The sequence below is a fragment of the Penicillium cinerascens genome (genome assembly GCF_028974065.1).
Source record: "Penicillium cinerascens strain IBT 15544 chromosome Unknown contig_6_segment0_segment0, whole genome shotgun sequence".
In the NCBI taxonomy this organism is placed as follows: domain Eukaryota; kingdom Fungi; phylum Ascomycota; class Eurotiomycetes; order Eurotiales; family Aspergillaceae; genus Penicillium; species Penicillium cinerascens.
In genome coordinates this window covers 1,542,825-1,559,582 of record NW_026695295.1, presented here as the reverse complement: position 1 = coordinate 1,559,582, position 16,758 = coordinate 1,542,825, and the positions used below count along the sequence as shown (strand labels likewise).

At 51.4% G+C, this 16,758-nt stretch overlaps 7 protein-coding genes across 7 annotated transcripts; 2 read left to right on the top strand and 5 right to left on the bottom strand.

Moving 5' to 3' along the window:
* Positions 1–432: 432 nt before the first annotated feature.
* med8 (RNA polymerase II mediator complex subunit MED8) lies at positions 433–1,274 on the top strand (the record flags this gene model as incomplete). Its single annotated transcript, XM_058453627.1, has 2 exons — positions 433–557; positions 623–1,274. 2 exons carry the CDS (start codon positions 433–435, stop codon positions 1,272–1,274), a joined length of 777 nt encoding a protein of 258 aa, XP_058307818.1.
* A 306-nt stretch (positions 1,275–1,580) lies between these two features.
* On the bottom strand, positions 1,581–2,543 carry N7498_006564 (putative monosaccharide-P-dolichol utilization protein; the record flags this gene model as incomplete). Its single annotated transcript, XM_058453626.1, has 2 exons — positions 1,581–1,859; positions 1,917–2,543. 2 exons carry the CDS (start codon positions 2,541–2,543, stop codon positions 1,581–1,583), a joined length of 906 nt encoding a protein of 301 aa, XP_058307817.1.
* Positions 2,544–2,706: 163 nt separating this feature from the next.
* cox10 (protoheme IX farnesyltransferase) lies at positions 2,707–4,302 on the top strand (the record flags this gene model as incomplete). The annotated part of the gene is made up of 1 exon (XM_058453625.1): positions 2,707–4,302. The coding sequence occupies one exon, from the start codon at positions 2,707–2,709 to the stop codon at positions 4,300–4,302; it is 1,596 nt and encodes a 531-aa protein (XP_058307816.1).
* A 1,022-nt stretch (positions 4,303–5,324) lies between these two features.
* Positions 5,325–6,134, bottom strand: N7498_006562 (alpha/beta fold hydrolase; the record flags this gene model as incomplete). Its single annotated transcript, XM_058453624.1, has 1 exon — positions 5,325–6,134. The coding sequence occupies one exon, from the start codon at positions 6,132–6,134 to the stop codon at positions 5,325–5,327; it is 810 nt and encodes a 269-aa protein (XP_058307815.1).
* Positions 6,135–6,847: 713 nt separating this feature from the next.
* On the bottom strand, positions 6,848–8,368 carry N7498_006561 (NAD(P)/FAD-dependent oxidoreductase; the record flags this gene model as incomplete). Its single annotated transcript, XM_058453623.1, has 4 exons — positions 6,848–7,071; positions 7,126–7,699; positions 7,762–8,048; positions 8,110–8,368. The coding sequence occupies 4 exons, from the start codon at positions 8,366–8,368 to the stop codon at positions 6,848–6,850; spliced, it is 1,344 nt and encodes a 447-aa protein (XP_058307814.1).
* A 385-nt stretch (positions 8,369–8,753) lies between these two features.
* On the bottom strand, positions 8,754–10,863 carry N7498_006560 (aspartate--tRNA ligase MSD1; the record flags this gene model as incomplete). The annotated part of the gene is made up of 2 exons (XM_058453622.1): positions 8,754–10,588; positions 10,668–10,863. 2 exons carry the CDS (start codon positions 10,861–10,863, stop codon positions 8,754–8,756), a joined length of 2,031 nt encoding a protein of 676 aa, XP_058307813.1.
* A 716-nt stretch (positions 10,864–11,579) lies between these two features.
* On the bottom strand, positions 11,580–16,436 carry N7498_006559 (uncharacterized protein; the record flags this gene model as incomplete). The annotated part of the gene is made up of 3 exons (XM_058453621.1): positions 11,580–13,388; positions 13,445–16,021; positions 16,101–16,436. 3 exons carry the CDS (start codon positions 16,434–16,436, stop codon positions 11,580–11,582), a joined length of 4,722 nt encoding a protein of 1,573 aa, XP_058307812.1.
* Between the last annotated feature and the right edge of the window lie 322 nt (positions 16,437–16,758).

Here is a 16,758-nt window from a genome sequence, read left to right as displayed (position 1 = left end):
TAGCAAGCGATAACCGCTTCAATAACTCACCCATTGATCTGTTTGCTGGTGAAGATTTAGGGGCAGTATAGGCATTATATCGAGACTTTTCAGTTGCCCTGGGTCCTCAACAAATCCAGATATCCTGCTAGATTAACTCTGTCCGAACTGGGACAGAAAGAAACTTACATTTACCGCATAACTGAACACGACATGAGGTCAACATAGAACATTTGCAAAATTGGAACTTTAAGTATTAGATATAAGTAAATTGGCCGTAACATAGCTCATAATGTGCTCATCAAAGCCGATCCACCCCAGAATTGACCGTTGAGCGGCTGCACATAGAGTTTGTGGTAACCGACTTCTCCACCAAAGCTTCAATCTTATCCTCTCCTCATCCCAACCCCCGCGCATTCTCGACTCTGGCCACGTCCAAACCTCCAGCCCACCATGGCATCCCTAACATCAGACCAGATCAAAGTGCTGGAGCAGTCCCGTCAGCGGCTCGTGCAGCTCACCCGCTCCCTGGGATCGCTAATCGCAAGCCTGAACCAAAGCGACCCTCTCCCACCATGGTGCGCAGCTTCCAAAGTACAGCGTCACACCAATCGTACCAGACTAACTGAAATTTGTCTTACAGGTCCTCCCTCCAATCCCAAGCCAGCATCATCTCAAATAACCTCGTCTCTGTCTCCGAACACCTCTCCGACCACCGCGACCTCCTCTCTTCGCTAGTCGCCTACCCAGGCCCCGACTACCCAGGTCGCACACAAGCAAGCACACTTGAACAACTATTAAGAACAAAACTTGATCCCCGTGTCGAGGACTGGGTCGCGCGCGGCCGCGCGGCAGGGACAGAGCCACCGGCCCTGGACGCATCCAACTTAAATCCAAGCGCGGTGGCGGCGGCAGCACAGGCGCAGAAGCCACTCAGTGAAGCGGAACTGGCTGAACTATGGGAGTGGGCCCCGATTGAAGCGAACCAGGAAGCGAGGCGGCGGAATTGGGGAGGGAATTTCACACTGGAGGAGCGTGAGGCGGGAATACAGAATGTTGTGACGGGGTTGAAACGGCAGTTGGAGGATGACGAGGGCTCCGAAGATGAAGAGGAGGAGGAGGAGGAAGAGGCGGAGGAGTCCGGCGAGGATGAGATGGAGGTTGTCGGTGTGCATCGCAAGTCTGGCGGCGATGGCTTCGAATTTGAGATTGCTCAACATCACGCGCATGTTGTGGAGCCCGTTGTTCCTTTGGGGGAGATTCTGAGGTACATGACTACTGGGCGAATGCAGTAGTTCTTTGGACCTCGAACCCAGGAAGAGTCTTTCCACGAATTACATCCAGTTGAATCTACAGGGCCAACAGGAAAAGACGATACGCCCAGACTGGCAACTTCCACAAAGATACAATGCAAAAGAATGAAAAGATGCCTGGAAGGACATCTGACCTTGGAAGGAAATAGATACCAAGAGAGGTATTTATGGGGATCGGCATGAATAGAAGTGGTTTGCATAGGAAGGTTGCATGAATTCAAAATGGCATTATTAGGAGTATTAAAACGATTCTGCAGAATAAAGCGCATTCAACCAAATATATACCCTCTAACCCCGTCGTCGAGTAGTAGGCGCCTTTGAACCCGGTTTGGGCGACGCACCGGTGCTTTGGCCCATAGGGCTCTGCTCGACAGCCTTCTGTTTGCCGGCAGATTTCTTCGACTTCAGCTTCGACTGATCGGGGCTGTTCCAGTAGTACAGCATCTGCGCAGCAAGGACGACATTAAGAGAGAAGCCGGCGATGAATCCGTAGAGAATGAGCTTGTCGTCGACTTCTTGGAGAGTAGTGAAGATGCGAGATAGGGATCCGACGAGATAGTTGAAGACCTAAAAGAAACCAAAGTTAGCTACGCATTTAAATTTAGTCTGAAAGTGGGTACATACCGCGAAAGCGCTCAGCTGTCCAGTCCCACCCTGGCTCCAAATAGCATAAATCTGGGGCACCTTGCTGGCAATACCCAAAGCGCCAGCACCAGCCTGCAGATAGGACATGGTCTGCGCATCGACGAGGGTCTGGTCGAAGAGAAGTGCATACACGCTAGCGGCAACAACAGCGATGAAAGCAGCGGCCGCGGCAGGCTTGCCGGCGAAATTCAGGACGAGAACACCGACCGCAATATCCTGCACGGCAATGAGGGCCGATTCGCCATAGGTGCTGAAGGGGAATTGGTTGCGCACGCCGTACGAGAGGGTGATGAGCAAGCTGGCGGTTTCAAGGGCGTAGGACACGAAGGAAACCCCAGCGGACGAACGCGAGTTGATGAGCTTCAGAATCTGGGGGACCTTGACGACGGCACTGGCGCCGACGATGGCGATGCCCAGGGCCTTGGAGATGGCCAGGGAAGTGCATGCGGCGTCCTTGGTGAGACTGAGGTCGAGCAACAACGCGCTGTGGCAGGTTTCGCCGATCAACGAGATGACCGCGTCATGGACAGGTTCAGGGATGGCCTCGACGATGGGTTTGAGGTAGGGCTGGAGAGGATCCAGAACGGTTTTCTGAATGACGTCCATGATGACTTGTGGGGGTGGATGTCAAGAGGAACAAGTGGGTGTGGTCGATGTTGACATTCCACGTAAAGTGCGGGTTTGGTCCGTCCCGCGCCGCCGGGGAAAGTTCCCTTCTTCCATTTTTCATTCTTGAGAGAGAGAGAGAGAGAGAGACGACCCACGCGCCATGATCCCTCTCCGGTCCGCCATCTTGAGGCCTGGGCCGCCGCGAGAGGCGCTCCTATGTTCGAAATGTTTGGTGCGATCGCGAGTCTACCCCCCATCCTCAATACGAGGGTTTCTTTCGTCAACGAACCGTCGAACCGGCATCGCGGCCAACCAGCCTGCCTCGGCCTTTCACAAGTCATACTTCTCTCCTAATCGAATCTACGATGCTACCGGATTGAAGGGAGGATTTCTTTCGTCCTTTGCTTCCTCAAATTCCGATACCCCGTCCAATGCCTCCATCTCCCAACCCGCAAGCGAAACCTCAATAAACCCGGGCAGCTCAAGCAAAGCAGCATCGCCTGGAACAATTGCAACAGAGGCAGCGCAGAATGTATTGCCACATCGCCGGAGGAAGCGCTTGAAGGAATTAGGCTCAGAAAATGGCACAGCAGAGGCAGCCATGCCGCCCGATGCCTCAGCGCAATTGTCGGCCTTTTCATCCGCTCAGCCCACGACTTCGCTCCGCCGCAAGTTCGCCGCGTACTTCGCTTTGACGAAACCGCGTCTCTCTTTCCTCATTCTCCTTACGACTACATCTGCGTACGGAATGTACCCGATCTCATCTCTGCTTACACTTGACCCGGCCATGACCCCACTCCCGACCCTCTCGACTTCGACCTTGACCTTCATATACTTGACCACGGGAACGTTCTTGTCGTGCTGCAGTGCCAACACGCTGAACATGATGCTCGAACCAAAATACGACGCATTGATGACTCGAACCCGGAATCGTCCTCTCGTCCGCGGGCTGGTCTCGCGTCGTGGGGCACTGCTCTTCGCCATCGGCACCGCTGCCGTCGGTCTAGGTCTGCTGTACATTGGCACCAACCCGACGACTACCGCACTCTCCGCCGCGAACATCGTTCTCTATGCCTTTGTATATACACCACTGAAGCGGATCTCCGTGATCAATACTTGGGTCGGTGCAATTGTCGGTGGTATCCCACCGTTGATGGGCTGGGTCGCAGCGGCAGGACAAACAGCGACAACTGGCCATGATACATGGCGCGATATGCTGTTCAGTGAAGACAGCATTGGTGGATGGCTGCTGGGTGGTATCTTATTTGCCTGGCAATTCCCACACTTCAACGCCCTCTCCCACCTCATCCGAGACGATTATAGGCAAGCCGGCTACCGAATGCTCTGCTGGGTGAACCCGGCCCGAAATGCCCGCGTCGCCCTCCGCTACTCCGTGCTCATGTTCCCCATCTCCATTGGTCTCTGGTGGGTCGGTGTCGTCGGTCACGGATTCCTTGTTGGAAGCACAGTCGCCAATGGCTGGCTTGTCCGCGAGGCATACCGCTTCTGGCAACACCAGGGTGCCCAAGGAAGTGCTCGCGGTCTCTTCTGGGCTAGTATCTGGCAGCTTCCTATCCTGCTAGTTGGTGGTCTTGTCACCAAGAAGGGCCTGTGGGATGGCGTATGGAGAAATGCCTTCGGACAACCAGAGGAAGATGATGACGAGTATTTGTATTATGAGGATGAGGACGAAGCTGTGGTCGAGAGTCCCACACAGACTAGCAAAACCAAGGCTAGTACCCTCTCGACTGCATGAGAGGTCCGATATCTCCTTTTCAGTGCCTATTTTGGATTTCTTTTCTTCGATCATACAGCGGTTGGGAGTGGCGTTGTCTGCTTATTTTCTTTCTTGTATAACAATGTCCATAACGGGCGATTTATCGATCATCTCAAGATATCTTTCAATATGTAAATCAAAGACCTCTTCCAAGACTTTTCCAAGACAATAATCCACAATATTCATCCACACGTAGTCAGACTGGCCAGATGAGATTCCGTGACAAAGGAAACCCATTGTATGATCCCTGCAGGGACTCGAGGATGATATCCACATCAAACTAGCTGAACTCCTTCGTTGTCTCCTCCCACAGTCTTTAATTTGGAAAAGAATCGTGCCAATCAGAGACGTATATATTGAGCTATACTGCATTTGGAAGTCAATATTATGCTTAGCGCGTCCGAATCAGGTAACACAAGACCCACATATGGCCACGTGCTATTTCTATGCCAGTCCGCTTGACTTCAATCCTCATACTCATATGTGGCCCGAACTAGCCGCTAATGAAGTACAATCACTTGTAACTTTGCTGAAATATCTACCAGTTTTGACACGCAAGCTGGCTTGCACAGCGAATGTGGCTCTCATGAAGGATCTGATAAGCTCGTCCTCAAGCTCAATTGGAGCATACTCCCCTCAACATTCCGACAAATCTAACAACAACAAGCGGCAGCAATGCCATTCACCTGCATATACCTGGTGATAGTAGGTTGTTTATCCCTGGGAAGGTCTTCTTCTGACATTTGAGCTTGAATTAGCGTTCTGTAGATCTGAATCACTGGATGAGAGGAACAGGCGTGAATCGATTTTCTAAACATGATGGGAATTGTCTTAGTGTAATGTACTAAGAAAAGAACCTTGGGGACCCTGGCCAAAATTCGAAGTCTGCCTTCAATGGTGAATTGATGTGGTTTAAACAAGAAAAGAGAGTTCTGTAGTCCAATTATACCTCGAAGGCCTTACGCTGCGAGTCTGAATCTTAAGATTCCTCCACATAATTTCTATTCAATGTCCTCAAAATTACTATCCAACGGCTCGCCCCTAACCCACGCAAGTACCAACGCCCCAAACAGCGCCGGTTCTTCTGCATGCCAGTTATGTCTGATGCCACGGTGCATCACAGCGCGACTTCCATTCTCATGTCCACCAATGACGGCTTCAAATAGAGTTTTCGAGCTCCCGAGACGATCCCTTGCCAGCCAAGTGTCCTTTGATGCGCTCGCGACTGCCAAAAGGCGCACATGGATGTCCCCAATTTCCCGCGGCTGAACGATCGTTCTCGTCACCTCCTCAATTAGCCCATAGGATGTTTCGCCTTTCTGCAGAGCCGCGATCTCCGCCCGCGGATTCGTAACGGCCATGGTCAAATGGTGCAGGAAGAAAAGTGGTGGTGCAAAAAGCGGTACCGTGAGCTGGGGTGGTTGGAAATAATTATATCCCGACGCGATGACCGACAGTACCTGGTCGGGGCTTCCGTATTCGGCCATGTAGGCGGCAATGTGTGCGCCTAGACTCAAGCCCACGATGTGTGCACGGCCATTTTGGGCATACTTGGTGACTAGCTCCAAGATCAACTGGGCCGCGTAGGCGACTTTGAAAGGCTGGATCGCTACGGATTGCCCGTGTGCAGGAAGGTCCGGGATGAGAACGTGGTAGCCATTTTTAATGAGCGGGGGTACCACGTCGTCCCATTCTTTGCTGCTGCCAAATGCGCCGTGGATCAATAAAATTGTTTCGGTCCCTGTGGGATTCAGAGATCGGAAGAAGAACTCGGGCTCTCCGGCTGGTTCTGAAAGCGTGGAGGAAGGCATGTCACTGGGAAATTATTCGTATTATTCGAGAACACCTTGCCATTGAGATGTAATTTATGATGGAGCTAGTTAGATAAACCCTAAGTCTAGGCAACAATTACTCTACGTGACCAACACGGCTTGCTAGTCTAGTTGTAAAGACATCCCGTCAATATATGGTATTTTGAGCGGTCGGGTGGCTTTTGGAGGCCTCATCTTGCCCCGGGTTGATGTTTTGGACTCAACGTGGCCTGCTAAAGGACCAGCAGAAGATCTACGGTTGAAGCCGAATGTTGGATGAGTCAGCCAAGTTGGAAACAACAGCGAAGGCGCCATCGTTTGATGAACGTATACCGGAAATAAAGGTCTAGAGATATTTGGACAAGACAAATAAATATCAAAAACACATGCGACTTGTATCTATGGACGGTAACTACACCGGTAATTTTATAGAAATAAGGATAGCAAAATGTATGAGCTCCTCATTGTTTGAAGCAAGTGCCATACATTGAATGGATATAATATTAGCGGGAGTAAGGAAATCGCATTCCAGTACCTAATGTAATTGGGGAATATGTAACGCTTGGTGTCTTTTATATGCCATCCATGACGCTAGTTTCATGAATCAACCCTTTTTTCATACTCCCTTGGGAGCTTTCTCTCTAGTGGATCTCACTCTCTAGTGGACGAGCATGGTTCGCACAGTCCCCAGGTCACTAGGTAGCTGTAGGGGTCTAAACCTGATGCCTGACAGCCAATCGAGCGTCCGTCGTTTTAAACATCCCCGGCAGACCTGTATCATCGTACTCTGCGCCTCTTGTAACCATCCTCGCAATTGCTTGAGTCATCGTAAAGATCTGAGTCATCCCGGCACCATTGAAGCCCGCCAATACCCACTGATTCTTTGAGCCAGGTACCCTTCCCACATGGGGTAATACATCTGGCGTAGATGCCATGACTGTATGGCATATTGTATAAGTATAGCAACCTGCAAAGTTGTTCGAAAACTTACTTCCGGTCCAGACCATATCATGATGAGCACGGGCATTCTCCCAGCCAGAAAAATGGTCAGCTATGACTGAGTCAAAGTGCTCAGTAGTGGCATCATTGATCAAGGTGGTATCGTCGACATTATTCCACCATATCTTACGATCGTGTTCGTATGTCCACTTTGCACCACCGAGGATGATTGTCCCGTCCGGTCTTGGAACCAAGTAGTCCGCATAGTGCGAATCGAAATGAAGGTTATATGTGTTCGCAAGGGGGTTAGGAGGAGTGAAAGATGGTGCTGGAGAAAGGTGAGAGTTCTGGCCTTTAAGGGGGGTGATGATGGATTCGTATTGAGGGAGGAGAGCCGCGGTGTAAGCGTTAGTTGCGAAAATGGTCTTCTTGGCTATCAAAGTTCCCCTCGAAGTTGTCAGAGTCGCTTGACCAGCATCTTCTTTCACTTCTGTAACGCAAGTCTCTGTATAGAGTTGGCCGCCAAGCTCCAAGACCTTTGAAAGCAACTCAGTGAAGAGTTTATACGGCCACAGTGAGACTGCAGGGACGCATAGGGCACCTTTGGTATTTCGGACACCGGTGATCTAAGGAGATCTGTCAATACTAGTTGATTCAATCATTGATCAAGGAGTCAGAAGGAACTTACCTTGTCTGACTGGGCCTTTTCAATCCACTGTACCTCTTGTGTCCAAGGCGTTCCCCTTGCTTCCTCACGAGAAAGAAATTCTTCCATTTTCTGAGCATGCTTTTCATCAAAGAAGATATCAAAGGAACGAGTCACACGCAAATCACAGTCAATGCCCTCTTTGTCAACTACTTCTTTGAGAGCAGCCAGTTGATCCAAATGGTGTCGAACCATTTGCACTGCAGCTTCGGGGCCATGAGTTTCCGCCGTCCGCTGAATGATGGGTATTGAGAGCTTGGTATGGCCACCTTTGAAGCAAGCGTCAGCGTCTATGACAGGGAGCACTCTGCACGGCTATCTCAGACTCACCATTCCGACCGGTTGCTCCGGAACAAGCCTGACGTGCCTCGAGAAGAACAACGCTAGGCTTTTCTGATCCAATATGTGGATCTGATAGTATGTGGTAGGCTGTCGCTACTCCAGACATTCCAGTGCCAATAACAGCTATATCGCATTGTTCTGGGACCGTACTGGAAGTGCGATAAGATGCCAGACGATGGGGGTCCTTCATCCAATACGATGTCATGGAATTCTGCACTGGGAGGAGCGGCCGGTTATTAGAAGGCATGTTGATTTTCAGGCTATAGTTTTCCAGGAAACCCTTCGAATACAGGTGTAGCTTGATCAGATAATATCTGAAGGTTTGCTGAGAAGGTGAGAATCGCTAATTGATAAGCGTAGGCTATTTCTATTATCTGACGCTCAGGGCTAAGCGGGGGAATCTGGAATGAGGGGTAGAAGGTGATCCTGGTAAAAATACCTGTTTTGCGTTTGGTACACTATTTTACCCGGCGATAATGAGCTGTTGTCTAATAACCACCGAAGCTGTTACGCAATGGGGGGGGGACGCTATACGGAATCAATGTACATCGATGGGAGACTGTGACCGGGTATCTAGATCTATAGTACATGGATGATACAAGGCGGCAACTGAACAGTAGCCTTCGATATGCCTACTCTCGCAACTGCAAATGATATGTCTGCAGCACCTCCTCAGTCATAGGGCTCGGCGCACGAACCATAGCATCGTCACCACCCTTCCCGGTCTTTGGGAAAGCGATAACATCGCGAACGGATTCCTTGCCCAGCATTACCGCGACAAGGCGATCGAAACCCAGCGCCAAGCCAGCGTGCGGCGGACAGCCGGCGCGCAGAGCATCAAGGAGGTGCTCAAAGTCAACCAGACGCTCGGGCTTCATTTGGAGGATATCCCGGAGAATAAATTCCTGCACGGCGGCATCATGAATACGCCGACTACCGCCGCCGAGCTCGACGCCGTTCACGACGAGGTCGTAGTGGTCGGCGACGACTTGCGTGGGATCTGTGAGGAGCAAGTCCACGTCTGCGGCAGTCTTGGGAGCTGTGAAAGGGTGGTGTGTGGATGAGAAGCCGGCAGCGCCGCCTTGGCCTGGTTCGGAATCGGAAGAAGGTGAGAAGAGTGGGAAGTCGACGACCCACATGAAGTCGAAGCCTGTAGGGGCGGGCGAGAATCCCGTTGACACTGCATGAGCGTGAATGGAACGGCGCAGGTCACCGACTGGTGTTGAGCCGCCAGAGAAGGGGGCACGGGGGCGGGCTTGGATGATGATCAAGTCGCCGTGATCTGGGTCGAGAAGTTCCTCGATCTGCTCGGCGGCTTCGAAGCCGAAGGGTTGGAGACCGCAAAGTGGCTGCTTACCATTGTAAACAAAGACACCCGGACCACCATGGGGGTTATTGTTGAATGGAGCACCCGCCGGAGAGTCGAGGAACTGCGAGATGAACTTGAGCGTCTCGGCAGGGTCGTTGTCCTGGCTTTCAAGCTTGAAAGCCTCAACAATTGGATTTTGTAGCGGTGAAATCTTCATGACCAGGTCGACGGGGAGCAAGTGGTCAAGACGCATAAGCTCCAGACCATATCTAGTATCCGGCTTGTCGGAACCGTACTTGGTCATGACCTCCTGGTATGACATTCTGCGGAATGGGCCTTCAGGCGCCGGATTCTTCATCAAGGTCGACCAGAGCCGTCGAACAACACCCTCAATAGTACGCATCACATCTTCACCAGTTGCAAAGGACATCTCCAGATCCAGCTGGGTAAACTCCGGCTGCCGATCCGCCCGGAGATCCTCATCGCGGAAGCAACGGGCAAATTGATAGTACCTGGGCACACCACTGGCCATCAGAATTTGTTTATACTGCTGTGGGCTTTGAGGCAAGGCATATGCAAGTCCTGCGCGGCGTGTTGGCACCAGGAACTCGCGTGCGCCTTCCGGTGTAGACTTGAACAGGAGCGGGGTCTCAATCTCGACAAATGGTGGCTGGCAATGCTCCAGTTCTTTCTTGCATTCATTGCGCACCTCGGCCCGGAATCGCAAAGCTTCTCGTAGCTCTGCATCCGAGCGGAGCTGGAGGTAACGATGCTCTGGTGCAAACACGGTCTCCGGTGTCATGATTATATCCTTAGGGAAGTCATTCAACGGATGTACGTCCTCCAGCGCAAGCTCCCACGTATCTTCAGCAGGCTTTTCTCCGGCATCGGAGGCCTTGCTCTTCTTCTTTTGAACTGTGCCGCGTACGGCGACGGGACTGTGTGGGTTGAGAGATTTGAGCTTCTCGGAGGCGTCGTTCTTGCCGAAGGCGACCACCTGCAGGCTATGTTTCATAGTCGGATCTGTCAGGCGTACGAAAGACAGCTTCTTAGACAGATCGGCCCGCTGGCCCAGGTAGCCGTGCAGGACGACTTGCATGTTAGGCTCGGCCTGTACGAGGAAGGTTTCGAAGTCATGGGTAGCAGGAGGGAATTCCACTGAATAATGACAGCTACGTTAGTTACTGCGGCCCCGGGATAAGGGATAAGCTACAATTGCGAGAAAATGCTCACATACCGGCTTGTTTGTATGCTTCCAGGAAGCTCGGAAGCTCAGTCGGAGCATGATGATCGCGGAGACAAACCGGGCGATGGAAGCTCCGCGAGGCAAGACCTTGCCCCGACCATGGCGTTAATGACTGGCGGCGTAAAATATGTGCAAGAGAATAACCAGAGCGAAGCCTCAATGGCAGCCGCACACCTGCACCAAGCATATTGCGTCGCTATCAATCGAAGAAGATCATCCGGTGCCGCGATCTCGACCGCAGGCGGCAGAAAGTCAAGTCTCCGCCTTCCAAAAGCAGCCTAGCGCGGGTGTTTAACTAGCGCGCGGCCAACCGCATTTTTTTCCTTTCTTCTTCATCCTTCCAAGTTTTTACTTGTGAGTACCACACCTCCCTGAGATGAGGTTTATTGATTTGAATGCCATACTGACTACTCCCCAGATGATGAAAGCCTAGCGTGTACTATATGATATCTATCTCTCCTCTCTGGGACGAGTGGCTCTCTTTCTTCGGAGAGCTCAAGGGCTGCTCGACTCGGGACGGAGGGAGGGTGATAACGGCGTTCGGCACACCAACCTTGTTTACTTAACGGACGCGATAAGGCATCTCTGACCCTTTTTTGAGACTTGAAGGTGTTTACCACTGGCTGGGCCGTGGTAAAATAATTGAATCATGGAAGAGGAGTTCGGTCTTGGATGGATCGTTACAGGGTTCTCAGTCATTTGTTAGCCTTGACGTCCTTTATTTTATGACATGAGCCTCTCCTCTTTACTCTCCCAGACTTGCTTTACCGCACTGGTATTATACTAGTCAGATAGTTTTTCGTGTATGAATGGATATTTTATACTCTTCACAATCTGCATAATCTAAGATATATAACCAGCATAATCCTAAACGACGAAAAGAATAGAGTCGACACCACTTGGTCACTCCTCTCCGAAAATCATGTTTTCCACCATGGCCTTTTCGCCGCTGTTGTCGACCAGATTCTTGAACACACCGTCCTTGATGCTCATCAGATCCTTCGGTTCTCCAAACTCAACCGCCTTGCCGGCATCCATCACCAAGATGCGGTCGAAGTCAGCAATGGTGCTGAGGCGGTGGGCAATAACAAGCAGCGTGGTTGCATTACGGCCAAACTCGGCACGAATGGACCGCTGGATCAGCGTATCAGTCTCCATGTCCACAGCAGATGTTGCCTCATCCAGAACCATGATCTTGGGCCGGGTGACAATGGCACGAGCAAGGCAAAGGAGTTGGCGTTGACCCTGAGAGAGGTTGAGACCACCCTCGGATATGGGCGCTGCCAGGGACGAGAAGATGTTCGTGTTGGCTTGCTGCATCGTGGCCGTGTCGGGCGTCGCTGTGCCGTTACCCTGTCTTGGTGTAGCGGTCTGTGAAGTGAGAGTTGCCTCATCATCCTCAGCTGCACTCGTCAAATGCACTCGTGTCAGCGCATCATTCAGCTCGGTATCTGTGTAATGCTCGAACGGATCCAGGTTCGATCGCACAGTGCCGGAAAACAGAACGGGATCTTGCGGGATAATCGCTAGCCGACTACGCAAGTCATGCAGTTTGATCTTGGATACGTCCAAGCCGTCGACCAAAATTTGACCTTGACGAGCTTCTAGGAATCGGAACAGTGCAAGAGTCAAAGATGATTTGCCCGCGCCAGTTCGTCCCACCACCCCGACTCGCTGGTTCTGCTCGACGCTGAAGCTGAGGCCCTTCAGCACTGGAGGAAGATCCGGTGCGTATCCCACAACCAGATCACTGACCTCCAGACGACCCTCCGTAGGCCAAGCAGCAGGGGCATCAGCCCCGCCTTGGTTCTCGAGCTCAATCTTGGAATACTCAATGACACGCTCCGTGGCATTCATATTGAGCTCGACGTTGGCGTACTGGCGCAGCGCCAATGCGATAGTGGTGTTGCACTGAAGGGCAAAGCTGAGGGCGAAGCCTGCCAGTGAAGCTGAGATACCGGGCATGAAGACGACGAGCGACGCTGTAAGTGTCGTAAAGATCGCCGCGACAAGGTTCATACGGATACCTAGCCAGCGGTTGAGCAGCCACATAGTCCACCAGGCCTGGGCGTGGGCATTGATCTTGCCGTATATTATCTCGATAAACGCTTCGCTCTTGGTAAAGGCTCGGATCGTAATCAAACCAGCCAAGCTGGATCCGAACTGCTCGAATATAGGACTCTTGGCGGTGCTCTCCAGACGTTTTATTTCGCGCGCACCCGCCAGGTAGGTCAAAGATAGCTTGAGACAAATGATAACCAGGATTAACGCAAAGACAATCGCCAGTGGAGAAACGAGGATGCCTGCCACCATGATACTGCAGACCTGGAGGGCCTGAGAAACAAAGAATGCAAGGTCGTACCCGATGCGCGAGTCGATCATATGGAAGTCTGCCGTGAATCTGTTAAGGATTCGGCCAAGGGGAACGGTATCCAGCCATCGCAGAGGAGCGCGAAGCACGGCGTATGTCAAGCGGCTGAAGAGGTTCCTGGATGCGCGCACGCTTGCCGACAGAACGATATAGAACCGCGCAGTTCCGATGATGCAGGAAATAACGGATATACCGATATAGACACCAAGGTACATCGCGAGATCCTGGTCTTGTGTTTCGGGAATAGATCGCTCAACTGTCTGCACAAACAAAGTTTGGAGCTGTTCTGGATGCGACTGGGTGCTGGAGGATGAGCTTGTCCAGATATTCACCCACCAGGCCTATTGAGAACTTGTTAGAAGGTGAGGATAGGAAATCTGAATAAAATTAGACTTACCCGCCCAATCATCAAGGTGGAAAATATGAGATATATTAGAACTGTCACTAGCCAAAAGGGCAAACCACCTCCCATTGACAGATAGGATTTGTAAACCGAGAGTGAAATAGATCCCACTTCTCGTTTCTCGTCCTCGACGAACTTCTTGGGCGCTGCGATTTTAGGGGTGGTATCGTTGTGCACTGTGCTCGACCGCCGGCGTGATTTATTCGAGATGACCTTAAGATTTGTCTCCTCGGCATTTAGAAGATCATCCGGTTCTCCCGCGATGTGACTTTGTTGCTCAGCGGCGTTTTCTTCTCGCAAGATATCTTCCAGGTGGTTCCCCTTTTGGAGCTCGTCAATGGTACCCGCGAATCTGACGCATCCATTCTCCAGCAACACGGAATAATCAGTCCGAGGAAGGCAGAGGGCGACATGATGTGTAACCAGAATTCGAGTTCGCCCCTGTCCAAGCTCGCCGGTCAAAGCATGCTCGTAGACATGACGGCCAGTGTGGGCATCCAAGGCACTAAAAATGTCGTCCATGATAAGAACACCGGCTCTCGAATACAATGCTCGGGCAAATGAAACTCGCCACTTCTGGCCACCACTCAAATTGACACCATTGGCGCCGATGTCCGTTAGTTCGCCATCTGGCAGCATCTCGAGGTCTTTTGTCAATGCACACACAAATAGAACCTTTTTATAGCGAGTTTCGTTATAAGGTAGGCCGAATAGAATGTTGTCTTTGATGGTAGCATTTTCAATCCACGGGATCTGCGCGACATACGCAAAAGCCGAGTCGATAATCCAGTTTGCGCCTGTCGCCAGGTGGTCGAAGCGGTCCTTGATAGGCGGAGGGACAGGTACTTTGAGTGTGCCCTCCAGGACATCACATTCCCCCAAGATAGAGGCCAGAAGCAGACTCTTTCCTGACCCCGTCCGACCAGACACAACACTCAATCCCTTATTCGGGAATTTTAGGTTCATATCACGTAGAGTAAATCGGTCTTCGTCGTCCCCTGTACCCGGCTCATTTTCAGCTGGCCATGCAACTGTCGCGTTTTCAAATTCAATATTATCAGAGAGAACAGTGTTGACGATCTTCTCCGCGGATGCCATGTACGCGTCGATTCGATCCGCGCTCACTTTTGCCTCCAGGCCATTCGATATCATCTCGGGTAGAACGGCAAGCGACATCTCAAGGGCACCAAAGACCGACATTGCTGTAAAGGCGACCGATGCGGATATTCCACCATGCATCAAGGCGTACACCGTCAATGAAACTGCAGAAAGACCAAGGGGGCCGAGAATCCAGATTGCCATGAGCACGACATCATAAAGAAACGAGATCCACAAAGCGGCGAGTTCAGTGTCTCGCGCCTTTCCAATTTTATTTTGCCATTGCTCTTCTAGAGCTGAGAATTTTATTTGGCGGATACCCTGAAGCACCTCTGTGACAATGGCCATTTTGGCATCTCTGAACTTCATGAGCTTGTCTTGGGCGTTTGTGTATCGTTTTGCTGCGTACATGTTTAAAGGAAGCACAAGCGCGGAGACGCCGAGACCAGCAAAAGCACTTTGCCATCCCAGAATCTTGATCAGGAAGAGACAGCCAAGGATAACCTTGAATATTGCCAACGGAATGACAAATGTGAAAGATGTAAAATCTGAGACACGTCGTGCATCCACAGCAGCCAAATTGATGATACTTTGTCGGCTCTTTTTCACGAATTCTTCGTCATCCTCACCTTCCTCGCCGTGATGGTTCAGCAGATCCTTTGCTGGAGCCTTCGTACCGTTTTCATTCTTCGCCTTTTTAACGTACTTGGCATCCTTGCGACGCATGGATTTGGCGAAGATAACGGCCGAGAGTTGTGCATAAATGGGGACAAAAAGCTTGGACCATACTGACCATAACAGCCAGGCTTCAATCGTTGAATGTAGCAGCATCAGGCCTCCTAAAGCGAGGACCCAGATCAATGCTTGCCAAGGCTGCCAAGTCTCATTTCCGCGTGCTTCCAGAACGCTCAGGATCTTGAAAAGCGCCATCTGCGGGCCGAAACTCAAGATTCCGATAGTAATTGTCAGAACGAGCTGAAGTAGCAGAGAACGCCAGTGAACCATCACAAGAGTTTTCCAAATTTTGCGTGAACCAAAAGCTTCTTCAAACTTCGTACGAAGATTGTCTGCGCGCCTTGCGGACCGGAGGACTGGAAGGTCGGTGAGGTTCAATGTCCTGTTCTTCACGGCATATTTAAGAAGGCTACTAGCCCAGGAGAACGTGTAGCGGCCAAATGCCGAAACCGTGCGCTCTTGATCGACTGGTCTCCCATTGAGAAAGACATCTGGTCGGCGTGGCAGAAGAACACTGAACAAAGCTCGAAGAAGGGCGCTGGAGAACTGAGTGGCAACAAGGCCAATCCAGATCTGGTCTTGAAGAAGGGGATTTTGCGAAAGCCAGGCCAGACGGATCTGGACTCCTGTAACGGCGATGGCGATAATGCTGCCTCCAAACGAGAATTGGCCTAAGGTAAATCGCTTGGTTGGCCGTGGTTCGGTGAACAACGCGATGGCTTGAATGAGGAGTAAAAACTGGTTTAAAAAAGCATGTTAATCAAATTTCCCTGTCTGGCCTGTCTGGAAGGCACAAGCCTTGGTTTGCTCTACATACCCAAACCCCGAACTGCAGCCAGTCGAGAATCGCGTTGCCAGCGCTATACTTCAATGTCGTACAAACAGCCAGTGTCAGAGTCACGAACAACCCGGTGGCCGAGAAAAGCGCAATGGCGACTCGCGGCCATTTGTCCGAGAAGGCCTGGAGGGATTCCTCGCTGGCCTCACCGTCCTCATCGCGGTATACTGTCTTGGCCAATGTCGGTTCATCCAACTGTGATCTGCAGGAGATGCGATCGGCGATACTTTTAAGCGCAGGAAGACTGTCGGCGGCCGCCAGGAGGAAGGCGACCGAGCCCGTAGCTAAAGACGCGAGCTGCGTGGTATGAAACATTCCTCGTAGCACCGTAGGGGATTAGAAAAGAAAGAAAGGGAGGAAGTGGAGATGCGCAGCATAATCCTCGTCTTATCGCGAACTTCAGGCCAGGAACTACACTAGTTACGGCGGGGCTCAAGTCGATGTGACATCCAAGGGGGGACTTCTCAAAGCAATCGGTGTGAGTCAAAAAGACCCTCTTAGCCTCATCGTATCGCTCTTAGTTCGTATTCTTGACAATAATGGCTTACACTCTCCCGCATCAAGCTCCCACACCTTGTGCAACGAGGTGGTCCAGCCAGCAGTCTGTGAGTCACAGATTGCATATCCGGGACGATCA